Source organism: Panulirus ornatus, chromosome 42 (genome assembly GCF_036320965.1).
Source record: "Panulirus ornatus isolate Po-2019 chromosome 42, ASM3632096v1, whole genome shotgun sequence".
Lineage (NCBI taxonomy): Eukaryota > Metazoa > Arthropoda > Malacostraca > Decapoda > Palinuridae > Panulirus > Panulirus ornatus.
The window spans coordinates 15673623-15695706 of record NC_092265.1 but is presented as its reverse complement, the minus strand read 5'-3'; the positions used below and the strand labels follow the sequence as shown (position 1 = coordinate 15695706).

The window sequence follows — 22084 nt, the reverse complement described above, 5'->3', positions numbered from 1 at the left end:
GAAAAGTGAAAAAACAAGCAGCACTTTATAAATGCTGAACTATATTTTTCACTTTAACATGCTGGGCATGAGCTGAGGATGCATGAGGGGTTTTTGAAGGCTTTGGGTACCTGATCTATCTCATGGAACTGGGATTGGAGTAAATATGATTGACATAGAATAGTTATAATTTTTAGGATAAAGTTTTGGTTATTCAGCATACAACACGTTTTAAAATTTCTGAAGGATTTCAAAGTAAAATCACAATATATATCTTAAAATCATATATTTCTATTTATTGAACAAATAGAAGTTAATCAAATATCTAACCAAAGTTGTATATCAAAGGAAATTGTTGCAAACTGCTTTCATGTTTGCTTCCAATGAAAATTAACCATTTACCTATGTGACATTATGGCATGTTTATCTTCCAAGTAACTCTTAACCTCCCCAAGCATTGCTTGATAAATTTGTTGACAGCCTACCATGGCAAGGTCCATCACAGATTCAAATTGGTCCTGATGTACTGTGTGTGATGTATCTAGAGAAACTATGGAACCCTTGTTTGGCAAGATGGAGACTGTTACTTCACAGCCTGTCATGGACTCCTGGTTTGTTACATCAAGAATTGGAGTCTGCTTGCTCATTGAGGCAGTGCAGGATACCACAAAATCTACCAGTTCTACACCTGCATGGATAAGGGCGAGGGTGGAGACATTGATGCAAGCTGACATCACACCTCCATCTGCCTGTAGAACCTAAAAATAAAATACCTCTGTTTAATTCCATTAGCCTCATGTAAGTGTAAATAAATGCTAGATATAATGCAACATAAGATACTTGAATTGAAATAAATTGTAAGGACACTTCTCTAAGTCTAAACAGGGCACTGTCCAGACATTCCTTAGAAATGTAAATCATAAAGCAGGTTTTAAAACACTAAAAGGTACAGTGGCCCCTAAAACACAAGAGGACTAATTATGACAAGAGCTTTTCATGGACTTTATGAGATTTTAACAAACCACAAGATACTAGCACCTTTACCTCCAAAGTCACGATATAATTGTCCACGAAAAGTGAACAATGAACAAGTAAGGCTGATATGTGAGCTGATAATATAACAGTTAAAGGCAAAGGGACCCACATATGGGATGGAGCTCACTTAACCACCAATTTAACTAGACCCAAAAATTGGGCATATGAGGGAATAACTGTGTCATTCTTTACAGATGCATAAAATCTAATGTAAATGTTCATATGTATGTACTTTTTTTTTTTTATACCCATCTCTTTATGGACCTATCATAGTCATACTGAAAACTAAATTTTTGGTTGATTTTCCTCAGAATGAATTCCCTTTCATGCCAGTATATCACAAGAAATCCATTTCTATTATATGTAAACGAATTTGTGGGGATAAATATAACTAATGAGACATAAGCAGACTTCAAAGCTGGTCTGAAAAGTGGTTAATGAAATTCAACCCTAGCATAAGTAATGAGGATGGGACTAAGTGAAAGACATCCTCAATATGATTATTACCTAGCAAGAAATAAGTTTCAGCATTGTGTGTGAGAGGGACTTGGGAGTGGACATCATCACTTACCTGTCACATGAGTCCCATATTAAGAGAATAATCAAGGAGATAAACTGTCTACTGGAAAATACCAAAACAGCTTTCAAGCATATGGATCAGGAAATATTTAGCAAGCTATTCATATCCTACATAAGGCCAAAACTAGAATATGTTTCTCACCTTTGGTCACCATTCCTGAATAAGCACAAAGAACTCCCAGAAAGTGTCCAGAGGAAGGCAAAAAATGCACGTGACAGCTGGAGAATGGATGTGTGTGAACAAAGCCATTCTTCATCTGTTTCAAAAATATATGGTTGTGAGGCATGGAGGAGGGTGGCTGTGTTGGAAATGAAATGTTTGAGGATAATGTGTGGTGTGAGGTGGTTTGATCGAGTAAGTAAGTAGTAATAAAAAGAGTGTGGCTGAAAAAGCAGAAGAGGGTGTGCTGAAATGGTTTGGACATATGGAGAGAATGAGAGAGGAAAGGTTGACATAGAGGATATATGTGACAGAGGAGGAGGGAACAAGGAGAAGCGGGATACCAAATTAGAGGTGGAAGGATGGAGTTAAGAAGATTTTGAGTGATCGGGGCCTGAACATACAGGAGGGTAAGAGGCGTGCAAGGAATAGAATGAATTGGAACGATGAGGTATACCGGGGTCGATGTGCTGTCAATGGACTGAACCAGGGCATGTGAAACGTCTCGGGTAAACCATAAAAAGCAGCAGGAGGTTAAGAGAAAGGTGCAAGAGGTGAAAAAGAGGGCAAATGAGAGTTGGGGTGAGAGAGTATCACTGAATTTCAGGGAGAATAAAAAGATGTTTTGGAAGATGGTAAATAACGTGCACAAGACAAGGAAAAAATGGGAACATTGGTAAAGTGGGCAAATGGAGAGATAACAAAAAGTAGTGATGCGGTGAGGAGATGGGGTGAGTATTTTCAAGGTTTGCTGAATGAGTCTGATGATACAGTGGCAGATATAGTGTTTTGGTCAGGGTTTGGTAAACAGAGAAGACATAGTGAAAGCTTTGTGGAAGATGAAAGCTGGCAAAGTGGCAGGTTTGGATGGTATTGCAGTGAAATATATTAAAAAAGGGGGTGACTGTGTTGTTGATTGGTTGGTAAGGATATTCAATGTATGTATGGATCATGGTGAAGTGCCTGAGGATTGGCAGAATGCATGTATAGTGCCATTGTACAAAGGCAAAGAAGATAAAGGTGAGTGTTCAAGTTATAGAGGCATAAGTATGTTGAGTATTCCTGGGATATTATATGGGAGAGTACTGATTGAAAAGGTAAAGGCATGTACAGAGCATCAGACTGGGGAAGAGCAGTGTGGTTTCAAAAGTGGTAGAGGATGTGTGGATCAGTTGTTTGCTTTGAAGAATGTATCTGAGAAATACTAAGAAAAACAGATGGATTTGTATGTAGCATTTATGGATCAGGAGAAGGCACATGATAAGGTTGATATATACATTATATTATATCTATATTATACTTAACTGCCATCTCCCGTGTTAGTGAGGTACCACAAGGAAACAGATGAAGAATGGCCCAACCCACTCATATACACATGTATATACATAAGCACCCACACACAAACATATACATACATATATATTTCAAAGTATACATACATATACATAACACACCACCACACACCAAATAGCATGCCCCCCTCCAGTGAGGCAGTGCCAGGAACAGACAAAAAGGGCCACATTCTCTAGCTGTCATGTGTAATGCACTGAAACCACAGCACCCTTTCCACAACCAGGCCTCACAGACCTTCCCATGGTTTACCCCAAACGCTTCACATGCCCTGGTTCAATCCAGTGACAGCACGTTGACCCCGGTATACCACATCGTTCCAATTCACTCTATTCCTTGCACATCTTTCACCCTCCTGTATGTTCAGGCCCCGATTGCTCAAAATCTTTCACTCCATCCTTCTTCCTCCAATTTGGTCTCCCGCTACTCCTTCTTCCCTCCACCTCTGACACATATATCCTCTTTTCTGACACATATATCCTCTTTGTCAATCTTTCCTCACTCATTCTCTCCATGTGTCCAAACCATTTCAATACACCCTCTTCTGCTCTCTCAACCACATTCTTTTTATTACCACACATCTCTCTTACCCTTTCATTACTTACTCAATCAAACCACCTCACACCATACACCATCCTTTCCTGTCACTACCCTGCCCCACAGGAAATAGCATCGCTAACCCTGCTTCAGTGAGGCAGCACCAGGAAAACGGACAAAAAGGCCACATTTGTTCACACTCAGCCTCTAGTTGTCATATGTAATGCACCGAAACCACAGATGCTTCACATGCCCTGGTTCAGTCCAATGACAGCACATCTCTCACCCTCCTGTATGAGAGGTGTGCAAGGAAGAGCGTGAATTGGAACGATATAGTATACCAGGGTTGACGTGTTGTCAATGGATTGAACTAGGGCATGTGAAGCGTCTGGGGTAAACCACGGAAAGGTCTATAGGGCCAGGATGTGGATACATACACATACATATAATGGTAATTAGATAGAGTAAGTAATGAAAGGGTAAGAGAGATGAGTGGTAATAAAAAGAATGTAGATGAGAGAGCAGAATAGGGTGTGTTGAAATGGTTTGGACATATGGAGAGAATGAGTGAGGAAAGGTTGACAAAGAGGATATATGTGTCAGAGGTGAAGGGAACAAGGAGAAATGGGAGACCAAACTGGAGGTGGAAGGATGGAGTGAAAAAGATTTTGTGTGATTGGGGCCTTTACATACGGGAGGGTGAGGGGCATGCAAGAAATAGAGTGAAATGGAGCGATGTGATATACCAGGGTCGACGTGAATATGTACATGGTCTGAATCAAGGCATGTGGGGTAAACCATGGAAAGGTTTGTGGGGCCTGGATGTGGATAGGGAATTGTGGTTTCGATGCGTTACACATGACAGCTAGAGACTGAGTGTGAACAAATGTAGCCTTTTTTTCTGTTTTCCTGGCGCTACCTTACTGAAGCAGGGGGCAGCGATGCTGTTTCCTGTGAGGCAGGGTAGCAAAAGTTATGGATGAAGGCAAGCAAGTATGATAATGTATATGTATGTGTATGTATATGTTGATATGTATATGTGCAAATATGGGCATGTATGTATTCATACGTGTACATGAGTGGATGGTCCATTCTTTGTCTGTGTCCTGGAGCTACCTCGCTGATGCAGGAAACAACTATTATGCATAATAATAAATATGAATAATATATATCCTTAATGAGAAGGTCTTTAAAGGGCATTTAACTGTTGGTGCCATCTCAGCCACCAAAAAAATTTCCATTTAAATCAGAATCCTTACCTGCACATATATGTCAATTTGTGATCCAGGGTACTTGCTCTTTCTGATTGCTGCATGAAATACACCAGCAATTTGCTGACTCATCGCACGAGTTCTTTGATCTATGGGACGTTTAATTCTTTCTCCTTGACTCGCAGCAATGCGACTCATCTGGCATTGGATAACACACTCGTCCAGCTGTTGCTTACTGACACTTCGAACCTAAAATTCAGTGCAGTCAACATTTTTCTAAAGTGGAAGAATTTCACACAAAAAGAATACACCATTAATGAAATCTATACATCAAGTATAAGCACTATAGAAATATTTTTCCCTATGAATGGAGCAGTTTATTGCTATGCAGATATACTCAGGGTGAGGTGACTGATGTGTCAGTGTTTTAGATATCTGGGAGTGGATCTGGAAGTGGATGGAACCATGGAAATGGAAGTGAATCATAGGGTGGGGGAGGGGGTGAAAATCCTGGGAGCCTTGAAGAATGTTTGGAAGTCGAGAACATTATCTCGGAAAGCAAAAATGGGTATGTTTGAAGGAATAGTGGTTCCAACAATGTTATATGGTTGTGAGGCATGGGCTATGGATAGAGTTGTGTGCAGGAGGGTGGATGTGCTGAAAATGAGACGTTTGAGGACAATATGTGGTGTCAGGTGGTTTGATCGAGTAAGTAATGTAAGGGTAAGAGAGATGTGTGGAAATAAAAAGAGCGTGGTTGAGAGAGCAGAAGAGGGTGTTTTGAAATGTTTTGGGCACATGGAGAGAATGAGTGAGGAGAGATTGACCAAGAGGATATATGTGTCGGAAGTGGAGGGAACGAGGAGAAGTGGGAGACCAAATTGGAGGTGGAAAGATGGAGTGAAAAAGATTTTGAGTGATTGGGGCCTGAACATGCAGAAGGGTGGAAGGCGGGCAAGGAATAGAGTGAATTGGATCGATGTGGTATACCGGGATCGACGTGCTGTCAATGGATTGAATCAGGGCATGTGAAACGTCTGGGGTAAACCATGGAAAGTTCTGTGGGGCCTGGATGTGGAAAGGGAGCTGTGGTTTCGGGCATCATTTCATGACAGCTACAGACTGAGTGTGAACGAATGGGGCCTTTGTTGTCTTTTCCTAGTGCTACCTCGCACACATGAGGGGGGAGGGGGATGTTATTCCATGTGTGGCGAGGTGGCGATGGGAATAAAGGCAGACAGTATGCATTATGTACATGTGTACATATGTCTGTGTGTGTATATATATGTGTACATTGAGATGTATAGGTATGTATATTTGCGTGTGTGGACGTGTATGTATATACATGTGTATGGGGGTGGGTTGGGCCATTTCTTTCGTCTGTTTCCTTGCGCTACCTCGCAAACGCGGGAGACAGCAACAAAGCAAAATAAAAAAAAATGTATATATATATATATATATATATATATATATATATATATATATATATATTTTTTTTTTTTTTTTTTTTTTTTTTTATACCTCGTCGCTGTCTCCCGCGTTTGCGAGGTAGCGCAAGGAAACAGACGAAAGAAATGGCCCAACCCCCCCCATACACATGTACATACACACGTCCACACACGCAAATATACATACCTACACAGCTTTCCATGGTTTACCCCGGACGCTTCACATGCCCTGATTCAATCCACTGACAGCACGTCAACCCCTGTATACCACATCGCTCCAATTCACTCTATTCCTTGCCCTCCTTTCACCCTCCTGCATGTTCAGGCCCCGATCACACAAAATCCTTTTCACTCCATCTTTCCACCTCCAATTCGGTCTCCCTCTTCTCCTCGTTCCCTCCACCTCCGACACATATATCCTCTTGGTCAATCTTTCCTCACTCATTCTCTCCATGTGTCCAAACCATTTCAAAACACCCTCTTCTGCTCTCTCAACCACGCTCTTTTTATTTCCACACATCTCTCTTACCCTTACGTTACTTACTCGATCAAACCACCTCACACCACACATTGTCCTCAAACATCTCACTTCCAGCACATCCATCCTCCTGCGAACAACTCTATCCATAGCCCACGCCTCGCAACCATACAACATTGTTGGAACCACTATTCCTTCAAACATACCCATTTTTGCTTTCCGGGATAATGTTCTCGACTTCCACACATTTTTCAAGGCTCCCAAAATTTTCGCCCCCTCCCCCACCCTATGATCCACTTCCGCTTACATGGTTCCATCCGCTGACAGATCCACTCCCAGATATCTAAAACACTTCACTTCCTCCAGTTTTTCTCCATTCAAACTCACCTCCCAATTAACTTGACCCTCAACCCTACTGTACCTAATAACCTTGCTCTTATTCACATTTACTCTTAACTTTCTTCTTTCACACACTTTACCAAACTCCGTCACCAGCTTCTGCAGTTTCTCACATGAATCCGCCACCAGCGCTGTATCATCAGCGAACAACAACTGACTCACTTCCCAAGCTCTCTCATCCCCAACAGACTTCATACTTGCCCCTCTTTCCAAAACTCTTGCATTTACCTCCCTAACAACCCCATCCATAAACAAATTAAACAACCATGGAGACATCACACACCCCTGCCGCAAACCTACATTCACTGAGAACCAATCACTTTCCTCTCTTCCTACACGTACACATGCCTTACATCCTCGATAAAAACTTTTCACTGCTTCTAACAACTTGCTTCCCACACCATATATTCTTAATACCTTCCACAGAGCATCTCTATCAACTCTATCATATGCCTTCTCCAGATCCATAAATGCTACATACAAATCCATTTGCTTTTCTAAGTATTTCTCACACACATTCTTCAAAGCAAACACCTGATCCACACATCCTCTACCACTTCTGAAACCACACTGCTCTTCCCCAATCTGATGCTCTGTACATGCCTTCACCCTCTCAATCAATACCCTCCCATATAATTTACCAGGAATACTCAACAAACTTATACCTCTGTAATTTGAGCACTCACTCTTATCCCCTTTGCCTTTGTACAATGGCACTATGCACGCATTCCGCCAATCCTCAGGCACCTCACCATGAGTCATACATACATTAAATAACCTTACCAACCAGTCAACAATACAGTCACCCCCTTTTTTAATAAATTCCACTGCAATACCATCCAAACCTGCTGCCTTGCCGGCTTTCATCTTCCGCAAAGCTTTTACTACCTCTTCTCTGTTTACCAAATCATTTTCCCTAACCCTCTCACTTTGCACACCACCTCGACCCAAACACCCTATATCTGCCACTCTGTCATCAGACACATTCAACAAACCTTCAAAATACTCATTCCATCTCCTTCTCACATCACCACTACTTGTTATCACCTCCCCATTTACGCCCTTCAATGAAGTTCCCATTTGCTCCCTTGTCTTACGCACCCTATTTACCTCCTTCCAGAACATCTTTTTATTCTCCCTAAAATTTACTGATAGTCTCTCACCCCAACTCTCATGGTTAAATTGCACTGCAGTAGGAGTTCATACAATTTTATTTAACATGTAATTTTTCTATACATGTTGCACAACATGTTATCAGGTGCCAGTACTTAACATAGTTATTTAAATCCCAATATCACACATCGGTCTAGTACCAGTCAGTACAGACCCTGTACCGAATGTTGCTAGACCATGGGAAGATATAAAAAGAAAATTGTGCATAACATTATCAAACATACCTAATAACTAGGTGCAACGGCAATATCTTTTCCATATTCTGGCAAGAACTTAAACTCCCCATGCCTCCAATCAGTTCTTTGCAGTAAAAAAAAAAAAAGGGGAGGGGTAAGAGAATCATTCATATTTCGTATATGGGAATCACAACAGGCTGAAATGGCCAAGGAAAAGCACCGCTATGAATAGATAAACATGAAGGCTGAACATATGACTTTCCATGTATATATATATGAACAAAGCACATCAACACACAAACTAAATGCCCTCAGAAAACTAACTGGTTCCATATTTGGACAAGGAAAAGAATCCTTTGGTATTCTCTATCAACAATTTACCCACTCCACCGTAAACTATACCTCACATTCTCCCCAAATAGATAGATATACAACACTACTAAACTTATGACCCATGGTCCACCTTCCTTAGTACTCTAGAAGACCCACAGAAGACAAGGGACTCCTTAGGTAGGAAGGTAAGGTAAGAAAAATAAGGTTATAAGGAAGATCAGCACTCAGAGAAAATGAGATGTGTTTATACAAAAGCAAGAGATCTTTAGTAAGTAGTGTTTGGAGCATCTAGATTGGCTAACCTACTGTCAGTAGGAAGTGGCAAATGGAATACCGTCATAACAGTCCTACCTCTCTGGGTCCATAGACAGCTGCAAGAACTTTTGTATTTCCTATCTCAATATAAGCACTTCCATTAGGTCTATCATACAGTCCCAATCTGCAACTGATAGTGCGCAGACAAGTTGGTGTTCTTCCATCCTGACGTAGACCCTCAGGTGATATGACTTCCATGATGTTTCTGTAAGAGTTTTAGAAAAATAGCTTTTAAAAAAAGTGAAAAACCTATTTTCTCAACATATATATATAAATATATATATATATATATATATATATATATATATATATATATATATATATATGTGTGTGTGTGTGTGTTTGCCCCACAATACCCCTTAATAATCATCTAGTTTATGGACGCCACCTTTCACGATGATAGAAGTAAACAATACTTTTCAGGAAAGTATTGATATAACGTGTAGAGGTGATACAGAGTGTGGGATTTAATGTGTTGCACCTGAAACTACATCACTTTTAAGTTTTATCTACGTTATCGTATCTTAATTTCCATGATACACTTGCCTGCCATATACCATAATGAAATGTTCATTCATCCTCCACAACCTTACCTGTATTTTCTTGACAGAGAATCATTCAAAATGCAAACCTATTAATCAATGCGGTGCTGGAATAAACCTCTGCCAAGTTCCAGTTTAAGGGCACCAAAGAAACAGCCTATAGATTTGAAAGGAACACAGAGTGTTAACAGACATACAATAATCGCACTCTAGATTAACCTATTTTGGGTTATACTGTATTCTGCGAAGTTAATCACGCTCTACTTGCGTCCTTAAAAGTATATCTTATACGAATTACAAAGTTATTAATGATCATCTCCTGAAATTAACTTCACAGTTTCTTGTTTGTCATACCACGTTAGCTTTTATCCTCCTGGGTCGCCTGTTGTGTGTAAACATTCTGCCGTGCTCTTTATTTAGATGGCGAACACTGACACCGACCTGAACAAGTAACGAACACTACAGCTGAGCAGTGACCATTTTCATAGATCAATGTAAGCAGCGAGCAAAATAACTGTCACAGAAACTAAACATTAATTTTTTTTTTACTTCAAAGAATGCTACAAATAACCAAAAGATGGTTGTGTGTGCTGATGTAATAGCTCTTGAGTTGCATTCATTAGCCTTACAGAGATTACCAGCTGTATAAGACCTTATAATATACGTTGATGATAGTGATTTAACTAAATGTACAAAAGCTGTAAAATTACCTATTTGTGCTGTACAAATAGGTATTCTCCATCGTGGGACCCCATCTCTTGTGCATTCTCTACTGTTATACCTCTTGAATTAATGCATATTGTTTGCATTAACTACGCCTTCAATCATTATATTCCATTCAGCGATCTCACTTATACTATAAAACTGCATCACTTTTTTTCACGTTGATTTATTTTACGTTATGTTCTGTGGTCGTTCTATCCATCCATACATCTATCGAAGAATTGTAGACAACTTAAAGGTTGTGGTCAGGCCACCCCTCACTCTTCTCTTATAGAGTAGGCATATTTAAAGCCTCAATCCTTTCCCTGCAACTGAAATCTCTCAATTCTGGTACCATATCTGTTACCCTCCTTTGGACCTTTTCTATTAACTCTATGTGCTTCTTTGGATGAGGTGACCGAACTTAAGAGGCATAATGTAGTTTTGTCCTTATGTAGAATATGAACAGCTTACTAAATATTCCCTAATCCATATACTTGAAAGCTTTTGTAATATTTGCCAGCCTACAGTTTGTCTCCTCAACCACTCTCCTAGTGTGGTACTTTGGTGACAGGTTAGGAGCAACTTAGACTCCCAAGTCCTCGCATACAGAATCCTAAGCTTATTTCATGCTACACAATAATACTCATATTGAGGTCTTTCATTTTGTCCCATCCGCAGTACATTTGCTCTGTTATTATTGCTGAACAGTCATACAGATTACTGAAAAATCAGACAGCCATCAAGCCGACGATTTTGCCTTTTATTGTGGTGAGATGGAAAATAACTAAATTGATACAGAAAAGTTTGGCTGTAGTGGATGCTGCAACCAAGAGGACTGAAGTTCCTTTCTCGGCGTTGCTGCCTTCTGGGTAAATTCGGTCTTTCCTGCAGAACAGAGATTTAAGAGCATGTCACTGCTAAGTTCCGTTCTTCTGGTCAGTGGAATAACACAGAGGAACCCCCCCCCCCCCCGAAAAAGCCATGCATTGGGGACCACCACAGATTTCTGTGGTTTGGATGGATTCATGGAATCGATGACCGGGGCTTCGATTATTCGGTCATGTATCATGGGAAAGACAGACAATAAGGGGCCCGTTGGCCCATATCTAGGTAGTCTGTTTAAATATAAATGTAAAGCATATAAATAGATGAGAAAATGATATAAGATTTCGTGGAATAAAACAAAGATTGAAATCCTATTAAATGTCCACTATCTACTGTACTACGCAGAGAAAGTTTTTCAAAGAGGTTCCATAGAACGTGAATGACTCGGCCAGAACTCCTATAAACACTTTCCAAGAGGTAAATGTAACTGATTTGGATAGCTCGGAGCAAATAAAAACTATATGAGAGGAAAATGCACTTCAGCAATAGATGCAGGAAGTGGACAATTTTTTTTTCACCTAAGGAACCTCATAATATCCTACCAGAAAACATCACAGACAAATGTTAGCTGTGAATCAGAGCGTCAGCAATGAAAAGTATTAAAGGTGCTGTAAGATTGTCTAAATCGTAAAATTTATGCCTAAAAACTCACCTACAGCCCATATTGTCAGGAATTTCAGCTCTCATTTCCTCCCTGGTCGTTAAGATATCCCCCGAAAAGGTAAAGAATGCGTCTTTGAGAAGAGAATACAGTCGGTTCGTGTTGGGTAGACATCATGATAAAAACTTGGATGATAGCTTCGTACTGACGTTTCGGGTACCTGGAGGTTTACACAGACCTACAGATCGGACCTTGCGGTTCCAAGATTTACACCTGAACATTCCCCGCCCAGCCTTTCCTAATTTACGAATATTCCTGCTATTCACCGATATATGTCTTTGAAATCCTTTAAGGTCAAAATCACGTGTTCAATTTACTGATGGTTATGAGTAACAACAGTTCGTATGTGCTGCTGCGGATTTGTTCTGTGGGGTACATAGAAAGGACAGATGGTTCATAACGAGGTTATCTGTGAAACAATATCGTCCAAGTATACTGGTAAAGTCAGGATAGCAAAGCAGAATTGCTTCCATAGTGTGTATAGTAACGGACATTGCTTTTACACTACAGACGGATGTGATTGTTTTTAAGATGTCTTTTGAACATGCTGCAGCTTTAGTGTAACGTAGTAATCCACGCTGATTCGAAAACTGCCATTGAAACTGAAACATCAATGTTACCAATAATATTAATCTAACTAGAAAAAAATACCATATAATTTACGTTACAAGGTAGATGTGTCATTAACTTGTTCCTAGGCATTTGGGGATAAATGGGCACAAGATTACTGACAGCTTAGCCAAACAAGGAATACATCAGTAAGGTCGAAAAACGAATCCCAGTGAGTATGAACCAAATGAATCGAAAGTTGAGGTAGAGCTGGAGGCGTCCTTTGCTTGAACTCTACACAGTTTTGTGCAACGTTTCTCTTTCGGTCGCCTGGTATGAGGCCGTTATTGATTACCAGTTACCATCCATATGTGTTTGGCGTCAGGATTATCAGTGGTGAAGAGCGTCAAACGCACCGTCTTCGCCAAGGCTACCTCAACGCCTGGTAGATTGGCTGAAGCTCCCACAGGACGGTAAGCTTAAACTGTACAAACTGTGGTCATATTAAGAGTCATTCTCTAGCTCATTACTTACCGTACTGTGATGACTTGTCAAAACAAGTGAGAGTATTACTGACTGTTCCTGCCATGGTTTTGTAGCAAATATCTGTTGTAATTGATTAATAATGTTTTTCAAAAGAAAGATATCTCGTTCCTGTCAGATGATTGTTTATGTTGGAATTGTAAATAAGTTTAAGGAAGTTATATAGTTACACGATCAAACTTATTTACCTGGGCCACTCTCAAGATCCAACAGTGGTAGACGAAGTACCTACTGGTCTTATTTTCATATATTTTTTCCTTATCGTGTCTTGTATATGTTGCTTATTTTCAGCATATTTCAGCCTGAGGATTGGCGGAATGCGTGCATAGTGCCATTGTACAAAGGCAAAGGGGATAAGAGTGAGTGCTCAAATTACAGAGGTATAAGTTTGTTGAGTATTCCTGGTAAATTATATGGGAGGGTATTGATTGAGAGGGTGAAGGCATGTACAGAGCATCAGATTGGGGAAGAGCAGTGTGGTTTCAGAAGTGGTAGAGGATGTGTGGATCAGGTGTTTGCTTTGAAGAATGTATGTGAGAAATACTTAGAAAAGCAAATGGATTTGTATGTAGCATTTATGGATCTGGAGAAGGCATATGATAGAGTTGATAGAGATGCTCTGTGGAAGGTATTAAGAATATATGGTGTGGGAGGAAAGTTGTTAGAAGCAGTGAAAAGTTTTTATCGAGGATGTAAGGCATGTGTACGTGTAGGAAGAGAGGAAAGTGATTGGTTCTCAGTGAATGTAGGTTTGCGGCAGGGGTGTGTGATGTCTCCATGGTTGTTTAATTTGTTTATGGATGGGGTTGTTAGGGAGGTAAATGCAAGAGTTTTGGAAAGAGGGGCAAGTATGAAGTCTGTTGGGGATGAGAGAGCTTGGGAAGTGAGTCAGTTGTTGTTCGCTGATGATACAGCGCTGGTGGCTGATTCATGTGAGAAACTGCAGAAGCTGGTGACTGAGTTTGGTAAAGTGTGTGGAAGAAGAAAGTTAAGAGTAAATGTGAATAAGAGCAAGGTTATTAGGTACAGTAGGGTTGAGGGTCAAGTCAATTGGGAGGTAAGTTTGAATGGAGAAAAACTGGAGGAAGTGAAGTGTTTTAGATATCTGGGAGTGGATCTGGCAGCGGATGGAACCATGGAAGCGGAAGTGGATCACAGGGTGGGGGAGGGGGCGAAAATTCTGGGGGCCTTGAAGAATGTGTGGAAGTCGAGAACATTATCTCGGAAAGCAAAAATGGGTATGTTTGAAGGAATAGTGGTTCCAACAATGTTGTATGGTTGCGAGGCGTGGGCTATGGATAGAGTTGTGCGCAGGAGGATGGATGTGCTGGAAATGAGATGTTTGAGGACAATGTGTGGTGTGAGGTGGTTTGATCGAGTGAGTAACGTAAGGGTAAGAGAGATGTGTGGAAATAAAAAGAGCGTGGTTGAGAGAGCAGAAGAGGGTGTTTTGAAGTGGTTTAGGCACATGGAGAGAATGAGTGAGGAAAGATTGACCAAGAGGATATATGTGTCGGAGGTGGAGGGAACGAGGAGAAGAGGGAGACCAAATTGGAGGTGGAAAGATGGAGTGAAAAAGATTTTGTGTGATCGGGGCCTGAACATGCAGGAGGGTGAAAGGAGGGCAAGGAATAGAGTGAATTGGAGCGATGTGGTATACCGGGGTTGACGTGCTGTCAGTGGATTGAATCAAGGCATGTGAAGCGTCTGGGGTAAACCATGGAAAGCTGTGTAGGTATGTATATTTACGTGTGTGGACGTATGTATATACATGTGTATGGGGGGGGGGGCCATTTCTTTCGTCTGTTTCCTTGCGCTACCTCGCAAACGCGGGAGACAGCGACAAAGTATAATAAAATATAAATAAATAAATATTTCTTATTTTGTTAGTAATCACATAAGTTGTTTCTGTTTAATTTTATGATTTAATCGTCATAGCAATATTTATTTTCCTGTAAAAATCCTTATCTTTATTTTGATATTTTTTAAATTTTGTGTTTGAACATGCTTTGGATTCTTTTGTAACTATGTGGCTGCCAGTACTTAAGACTGTGCAGTGGAATCGTAAATTCCCTTAATAAGTGTAGTTAAATAGTGGTCAAGACTATAAGTTGCTTATTCCGTATAAATATATTTCTATTTATAATTGCCCCAAACTCCCCTGATCCTGATGTTTCTCTAGGACTCAGTTTCCCAGTAGCTTTGTGCAACTCCATGATCGCCCACTTGCAGGAGCAGGTCTTGGAATGTGTTTACCAAGCATCCGAATCCCAATAAGAAGATTGATTTGTTATTCTATCTCTGATACTAGGAAGACTGAGCTCTTTCCTCATGTTTAGAATCTTTGTTGTTTTTGGAAAGCCAATAATGAGTCTCAGCTTCATTTTGTATTTTCCCAAGTTTACAAACCTTCTCTCAGGCGTCAAAAAAAAAAAAAAACAAGCAGAGGAGCAGCATAATCAATTAGAACGGATGTAAGCGATGTACATCATTTTAACTACTCTAACATTAGCCCCAGACTGAGGGTTAGTATCCTAAGCCTCTGTCAACTGCTGATGGTTAAGTCGAGTTACAACCGCTCCAAATGTTGGTACCTCTCTTCCAAGATACCGGTACCTTTTTACATGGTTAATCTAGAACCCATTAATCGACCGAATCTCACTGACGACACCCCGCCGTTTATGGGGGCGTGTATTAAATAATTTTGTTTTGACAGCAGAAATGACGAGACAGCCTTTCACAGGTGTCTGATACATGATTGATGATAATGGGTGTATTGTTATATCCAGAAGTGTTTATCATAATATCATCGGCATAGCTAAATATGTGTTCGATATTCTTGATCTTGGACTGAAGAAGAGCATTAATTGGAAAATTTGAACAAGGTGAGGTTGAGCACACCGCCCTGCGGAATACCAGGTTCAAACTCTGATTTCACCTCTATGTCCCTGAAACAGAACAGATGACTTTCTGTTAGACAGGTGTCTAGAGATCCACCACAAAAGCCAGCCCCTTATAAACATCTTAACGAGATCATACTGGCAGTAGCGACATTGTTCATTCCCGATCTGCCCTCCACCATTCAGTCACTGGGAACTGTCATCGTCCTGTTGATCGACAGCTGGACAGTCTGGTCACCTCATTCTCGGATTTCTGGAACATTTTGATTGGTTCTCACTGTAGACGGCTTTTCCATTCTCCCTGGAGAGATATCTTTGTATTACGCGCTTAGTGTGGTTTATATATATGCATATTGGTGAATAATGTCGTTATCAGGTTCACACTTATCAAATGTTTGTTTATACGTCATGAGGCGTTTATAGCTGTAGTTTGTGTTCACTATGTAATATTTATAAGCTACTTTCTTTCCCTGTCCTTCAAGTAGATTTCACCGGTAGACTATTAGTTTAAAACTTCATTATAATTTCTACTTTCAGTAAATTGCCCCCTCCCTCTCCTCCTCCCTCTTTTCTTCCTGCTTTTAGTCCCCGGATTTACGTCAAGGCACTTGAAGTTGCTGAGAACGCACTTTGAACAACAGCTTTTACAACGGTATGTCTTGATAAACAAAAGGGGCAGAAATGGTCAGATTCCTCTGTATCAATTACAAGCAAAATCAAGATAGAATTCTTTTCTTTACTTGGACCGACAATTTTTCGTTAGGCTGATGACCGACTTCAATCAATCAAGTTTCTGGTTCTGCACATTCTGTCCCTGTTGCTTGGAGAACAGACGCCTGACTGATGGATCCATCATGTGACAGCCCTGTAGTTTACTATCTCCTTCCTGAAGGAATATAAGGTCTCTTTAAGTCCTCCATCCACCCCAGATAATCCAGGATCTCTGTACTCTCATTCAGGGGAGAAAAAAGTTTTTCCCTTTGAGACGAAGGGCCTTTGGTTGGGCCTAATATATCAACAGAGTATTCCTCGACTCCCACAAAGGTTGAGGATTCCAATGCCTCTTTTCGGGAGTTGTTGTGGACAGGTATTGATACTATGTTTTGAAAAAAAAAAAAAATGGAGCTTCCATGTTTGAGTATTGACGGCCTGTCTTGCACCGCTTTAAGTAGGACCAGTTACTGCCTAATGACTCTTATATCTGAGACATCATTGCTCAGGGATCTTTGTTCCAGTACTGAAGGACTTGTTCACCGCCATAGTGATTTGATACTAAACAAGCTGTTACTGATATTAGTCTGTTGATTTCAGTTTTTTTTTTTTCTTAATATATTAGAATTAACCAAATCAACCAACTCGTCGTATAGATAATTTTTTTTTTTTTGAGTCACCAAAATGTTTATTTTTTCGCTTTCTGCTAAAGGATTTCACAACCGCTGAAGTGCTGCAGAAGGCTGAGGAAGCTATCCATGTCTTACTCCACTTATCGGAGTCTCTCTCTCTCTCTGGACGAGGATGCTCAATCTGCTCTGGATTTTCTCCACAGTGGTCCTTTATAGATAGGGAAGAGACCAGTCCCCTTTTCTATTTCTCCCACTAGGTACACAGCTAACCAACTTCGATAGGCCTTGGAGGCAATATCTAGATTGTTGTTTAAAGTTTCTTCCTTTTTACGTGTTATTCAGGAAAGCTTGCAGAAAGTCTCTGCATATATTTCTTTTCTCTCTGACTTTGCCCACTTGCTTAAGGAACGTTCGGTCAAGTTGTACATAGCCCTCGAAGATTTGTCTCTTATATGCATATAGTCTTTGCTTCATTCTGTGCAGACAAGATAAGAATGTGGGAAACAGGCTGTCTTCTCATAGTTGGAAGGACTGGATGGAACTCTTTCTCGCCTTCCAAAGAGGCTATCTGCTATCCATCATACACTGCCCCACCTTCCCTGCCATGGAGAGTAACATCCACCACATCTCGATCCCTTCCAAGATCCAGGGAACCTCCTTCCGAGGGCCCCGTCGAGGATGTGCGTGTGTGTGTGTGTGTGGGAGGTGGGTGGGGTGGGGGGAGATAAAGGAATTCGACCGGTAGATTCAGAGTCGAAGGTCAGCTACAGAACTTTAAAGACTTTTGAAAGTTCGAAAGATGGGTATTTCTGATGTCAAAAGGGACCCTGGGTTGGAAACGGACTTCTCAAGAGCCCCCTTTCAAAACCAACTTTGATATAATTCCCGACGCAATGTTTGAAAGTATATACCTGGAAATTCCTTTTCAAAGACGTAATCAGACGTTATCAACACCAATTTTTCCGATCGAGAAAAAGGACGAGCGTGAAGATGATGGTTCTGGACCCGTTCTTTCGAAATATTTAGACCAAACCAGTTCAGATAACAAAATGTCCATCAGTTTTTAAGGGTCAGTACTTAGATAATCAGTCAGGATATGAAGGATGCTTATTGGCACATTCCCATTCATCCCAGAATGAGGAAGTTTCTCGCTTTCAAGAATGGAAACGTTTCAAACGTGGTAGTTCAAAACATTGCACATCCTGAATGGAAACGTTTCAAACGTGGCAGTTCAAAACATTGCCCTTCGGATTGTGCACAGCCACTCAGGTTTACTCAAGGTTGATGGATCCGAGGATTCCAAGACTTTTCGCTGCAGACGACGCTGCTCTCGTTTATTTGGACGGTTTTCTCATACTTTCCCGATCAAGAGACGAGGGTACTGGTCAAGGATCACGAATTCAGATTGTTCTTCCGGAAGCAGATTCGTCATCAACGAGATAATATCTCGACCGATTCTCAATCAGAACTTGACGTGGTTTGGAATAGGTTGATGCACTCAAACAAGCTCCTGAACCCTTCCAGGGAAAAAAGACGTGGTCTTTGTCAGTCTTACTTTGTTAATCGGAAATCAAGTTTCGATGTATTGTCGTCTGGAAGAACACTTGTTGAGAAAACTCACTTTCATGGCTCAATGCAATGACATAGCGAGGGTACGGGCCAACAATGTGACCTTGTGGGTGAACTTTGCCTTTCTGGTTTTCTATAGAGACCAACAAAATACCTTATACAAGAAAATTTAAGATTCATTGACCTGATGGACAGTTTAGGACTTCCAAATACCTCCTCCTTGAAGGCTCCTCCAACTCTTTGATAGTTTGGACGGATACATCGAGCCAAGGATGGGGTTTCACTCCTCACATGGTCATGTCAGTGAGGCCTTTGGGAAGAGGAGCACAAGTCTCTTCACATCAACATTGAGGAATTTTTCGTTCCATGGAAATTCATCTTCCAGAACGCGGGATTCTCTTTCTGATAGATTTTACGGTGGTAATTTAGGGCCTTGTCGAAAAAGGCTCTGGCTGATTCCTTTCTTTGTTAGAGCTAACGGAAAAGATTCTTACCCAAACGACAAACAAGAACCTGTTATTCAGGCCTCCTACCTTCAAGGAGTTTGCAAACTTCAGGCCAAAGTTCTCTCAAGGATTCATGACACCAGGGAGAGAAGTTTCGGTTAGATCTTTTCCCTGAGGGCGAGTCCCCAAATGGATCTCTACCACCAAGGCAAATGCTCTGTAATTCACCTAAGTGTCTCAATGTTCGACAAACAGGCAGTGGGTACAGGTGCCCTGATTGGGGATTGGAATAGTGGAACAAGATTTGCCTTTTTTTCCTCGGGTAAATCGTCTGGGGAGACTTCTTCCTAAACTGATTGGTTTTCAGTTTAGTGACCTTAGTAGCCCCCAGATGGGAAAGAGGGCCATGGTACCAGAAGCTTCTTCATTTGTGCAGACCCCCTTAGCTGATTTTACAAATGTCTCTGCACCTCCTCCGCTTAGGGTCAGCGCAAACATGCAAATTGCAAAACCCAGCACTGACCCTAAGCGGAGGAGGTGCAGAGACATTTCTCAAAAAAAAGAAGAAGAAAAAGCCAAAGATTTGGGCATCCTGTAGGTAGCTACTTGCAGAATCAGTCAGTTTGGATTTTTTTCCAATTGTTCCCTTCAGATTCTTATAAGATCTTAGAAGGCATTTGTTTAGAACTCACTTCTCGCCTTACAATTCTCTTCTAGCCTTTTAGCCTTGATGAAAAGGGGCTTTTGATACTATTGCCTCGTACCAGAACGCTCTACAGGAACCCTTGTCCATTGGCTTTGGGCTGAACTTATCGGGAACTGTGGGGAATAAGCTTCTCAAGTCCTTCTGAAGAGACCTGCGGTACCCCTCAAATCCCCCAGTGCGGCCTAAGTGACAAAGGCCTTGGGTTTGCTAGAGTCAAAGAACTTTTCCAACAACCTAGAACCTTAACAGCTGTTCATGAAGTCACTCTTTTTGATAGCAAGATACATGCCATGTCAAGAGATAAAACTCCTCTCACTTTTGACGATCACATGGTTTAGGTTAAGATCAATCCAAATCCGGTTTTTTTTTTTTTTTGGCCAAGAATGATGCAAGTAAACTTAGAAATAGCCTCTCTTCCGATTATTGCTTGGAAAAGCAATTACTACTGTTACTACTGACGAACCACCATTACTTTATGTCCAGTTAAATTTCTCGAAGGCTTCCATAAGATCCCCAAAGATTATCGGGCAGTACACCATATTGTTCAGCCAGGTAGTTTGAAACTTCTCTACAAGGAATGATAGTTCTTCATGGATTAGAAGATTGCTTTGATCATCCCATCCTGGTCTGTAAATCAGAGTTCATGATGATGGAAAGGTAGCTTCTAGACTGGCCTTTCTGAATAACATTTCTCCGGAGGAAACTAACAAGAGAGGACTTTGGCATTCCCCAAACATCTGTCGGGCGTCGCCTTACTGTATTGTCAGCTGACTTTCCACGTGTGAAGTAGAAAATTAGTGGAAGGCAACAGGATAACCTGTAAAGGTATGCTTGTGTTAAGTCATTCCACTTGGGTAAGATTTTTTTCCTCTCTAACCCTCCATGTCCCTGTTGGGACACTTTCAGTTCATGGGACAGACCGACCCAGGAGAGAAAAGTGAGTTTTGAAGAGTGGAAAACCTCTTCTCTGAGGCGGTGTCCCGTGAGCATTTATTTTTCCCGGTTTACCCCCGCCCGCCTTTCACTCCCATCTTTAAAACCTCCCTCCTACCAGTAGTAACTATTAATGGACCACGTCCTAGTTCCAAGAAAAATGAGTTGACCAGACTGTGCATCGGTCTGCCAGTTGGGGGTTGGCTGGTTGGTGAAGAGCAGACCCGGAGCGAGCTTTGTTGCTGCTGCCCAGTGAGTAGTTAGGGAAAGATGAAGGGCTTTATCTCACCACAAGGATAAGGGACATAGGATTCTAACCCTGGAGAGAATTAGTCTCCATTCTTCAAAAGTTATTTCCCTTCCATACGTGTTCGCTATTTCCCTTATGAGAAGGATAGCGTCAGGAATAGAAGAATGAGCCTTGGAGGTTCCTTCTCCTGTTCTTCCCTTTGGAGGTTAAAATAAGAGAGGAATTCCAGTTCCTGCTCCCACCCCTCTTTGACCGACACTCGGGAAATACGGAGGAAGGGTTCATGCTCTCATCCTCAGGGACACTCTCTCTCTCTCTCTCTCTCTCTCTCTCTCTCTCTCTCTCTCTCTCTCTCTCTCTCTCTCTCTCTCTCTCTCTCTCTCCCTCTGAGCCATTTCACATGCCCTGACTCAGTCCATTGATAGCATGTCGACCCTTATGTAACTCTTTGTTCCAGTTCACTCTATCCCACACACACCTCTCACCCTTCTGAATATTCATGCCCTGACCACTCAAAATATCATTTACTCTTTGTCTTTCCATCTCCAGTTTGATCTCCCCTTCTCTTTGTTCCCTCCACTTCTTACACATATATCCTCCTAGTTAACCTTTCCTCACTCATTCTCTCCATATGTCCAAACCATTTCAGCACACCCGCTTTAGCTCTATCAACAAGTTATCTTATGATCGCCCTTCTGTCTTACCCTTTTGTTATTTCTTTTTAAGTTGAAGGCTCTAGTAATGGACAAAAGTCCACTTCTAGGCCGGACCTTAATTGAAATGCAGAGAGAATTATGAAAGTAAAAAGAGAAAAGACACGGGAAAGTTTTTACGAATTTTCGGGAAGTGAAAAACCTTTCTTTTAAAATGTGCCAGTTC

At 41.2% G+C, this 22084-nt stretch overlaps 1 protein-coding gene across 1 annotated transcript; it reads right to left on the bottom strand.

The window, feature by feature from the left end:
• Positions 1-248: 248 nt before the first annotated feature.
• On the bottom strand, positions 249-10169 carry Ski6 (exosome complex component Ski6). Its single transcript, XM_071686629.1, has 4 exons — positions 10070-10169; positions 9210-9378; positions 4900-5100; positions 249-737 (listed from the first exon to the last, which is right to left on the bottom strand). The coding sequence occupies exons 2-4, from the start codon at positions 9369-9371 to the stop codon at positions 378-380; spliced, it is 723 nt and encodes a 240-aa protein (XP_071542730.1). The 5' UTR covers positions 9372-9378; positions 10070-10169; the 3' UTR covers positions 249-377.
• Positions 10170-22084: the final 11915 nt, after the last annotated feature.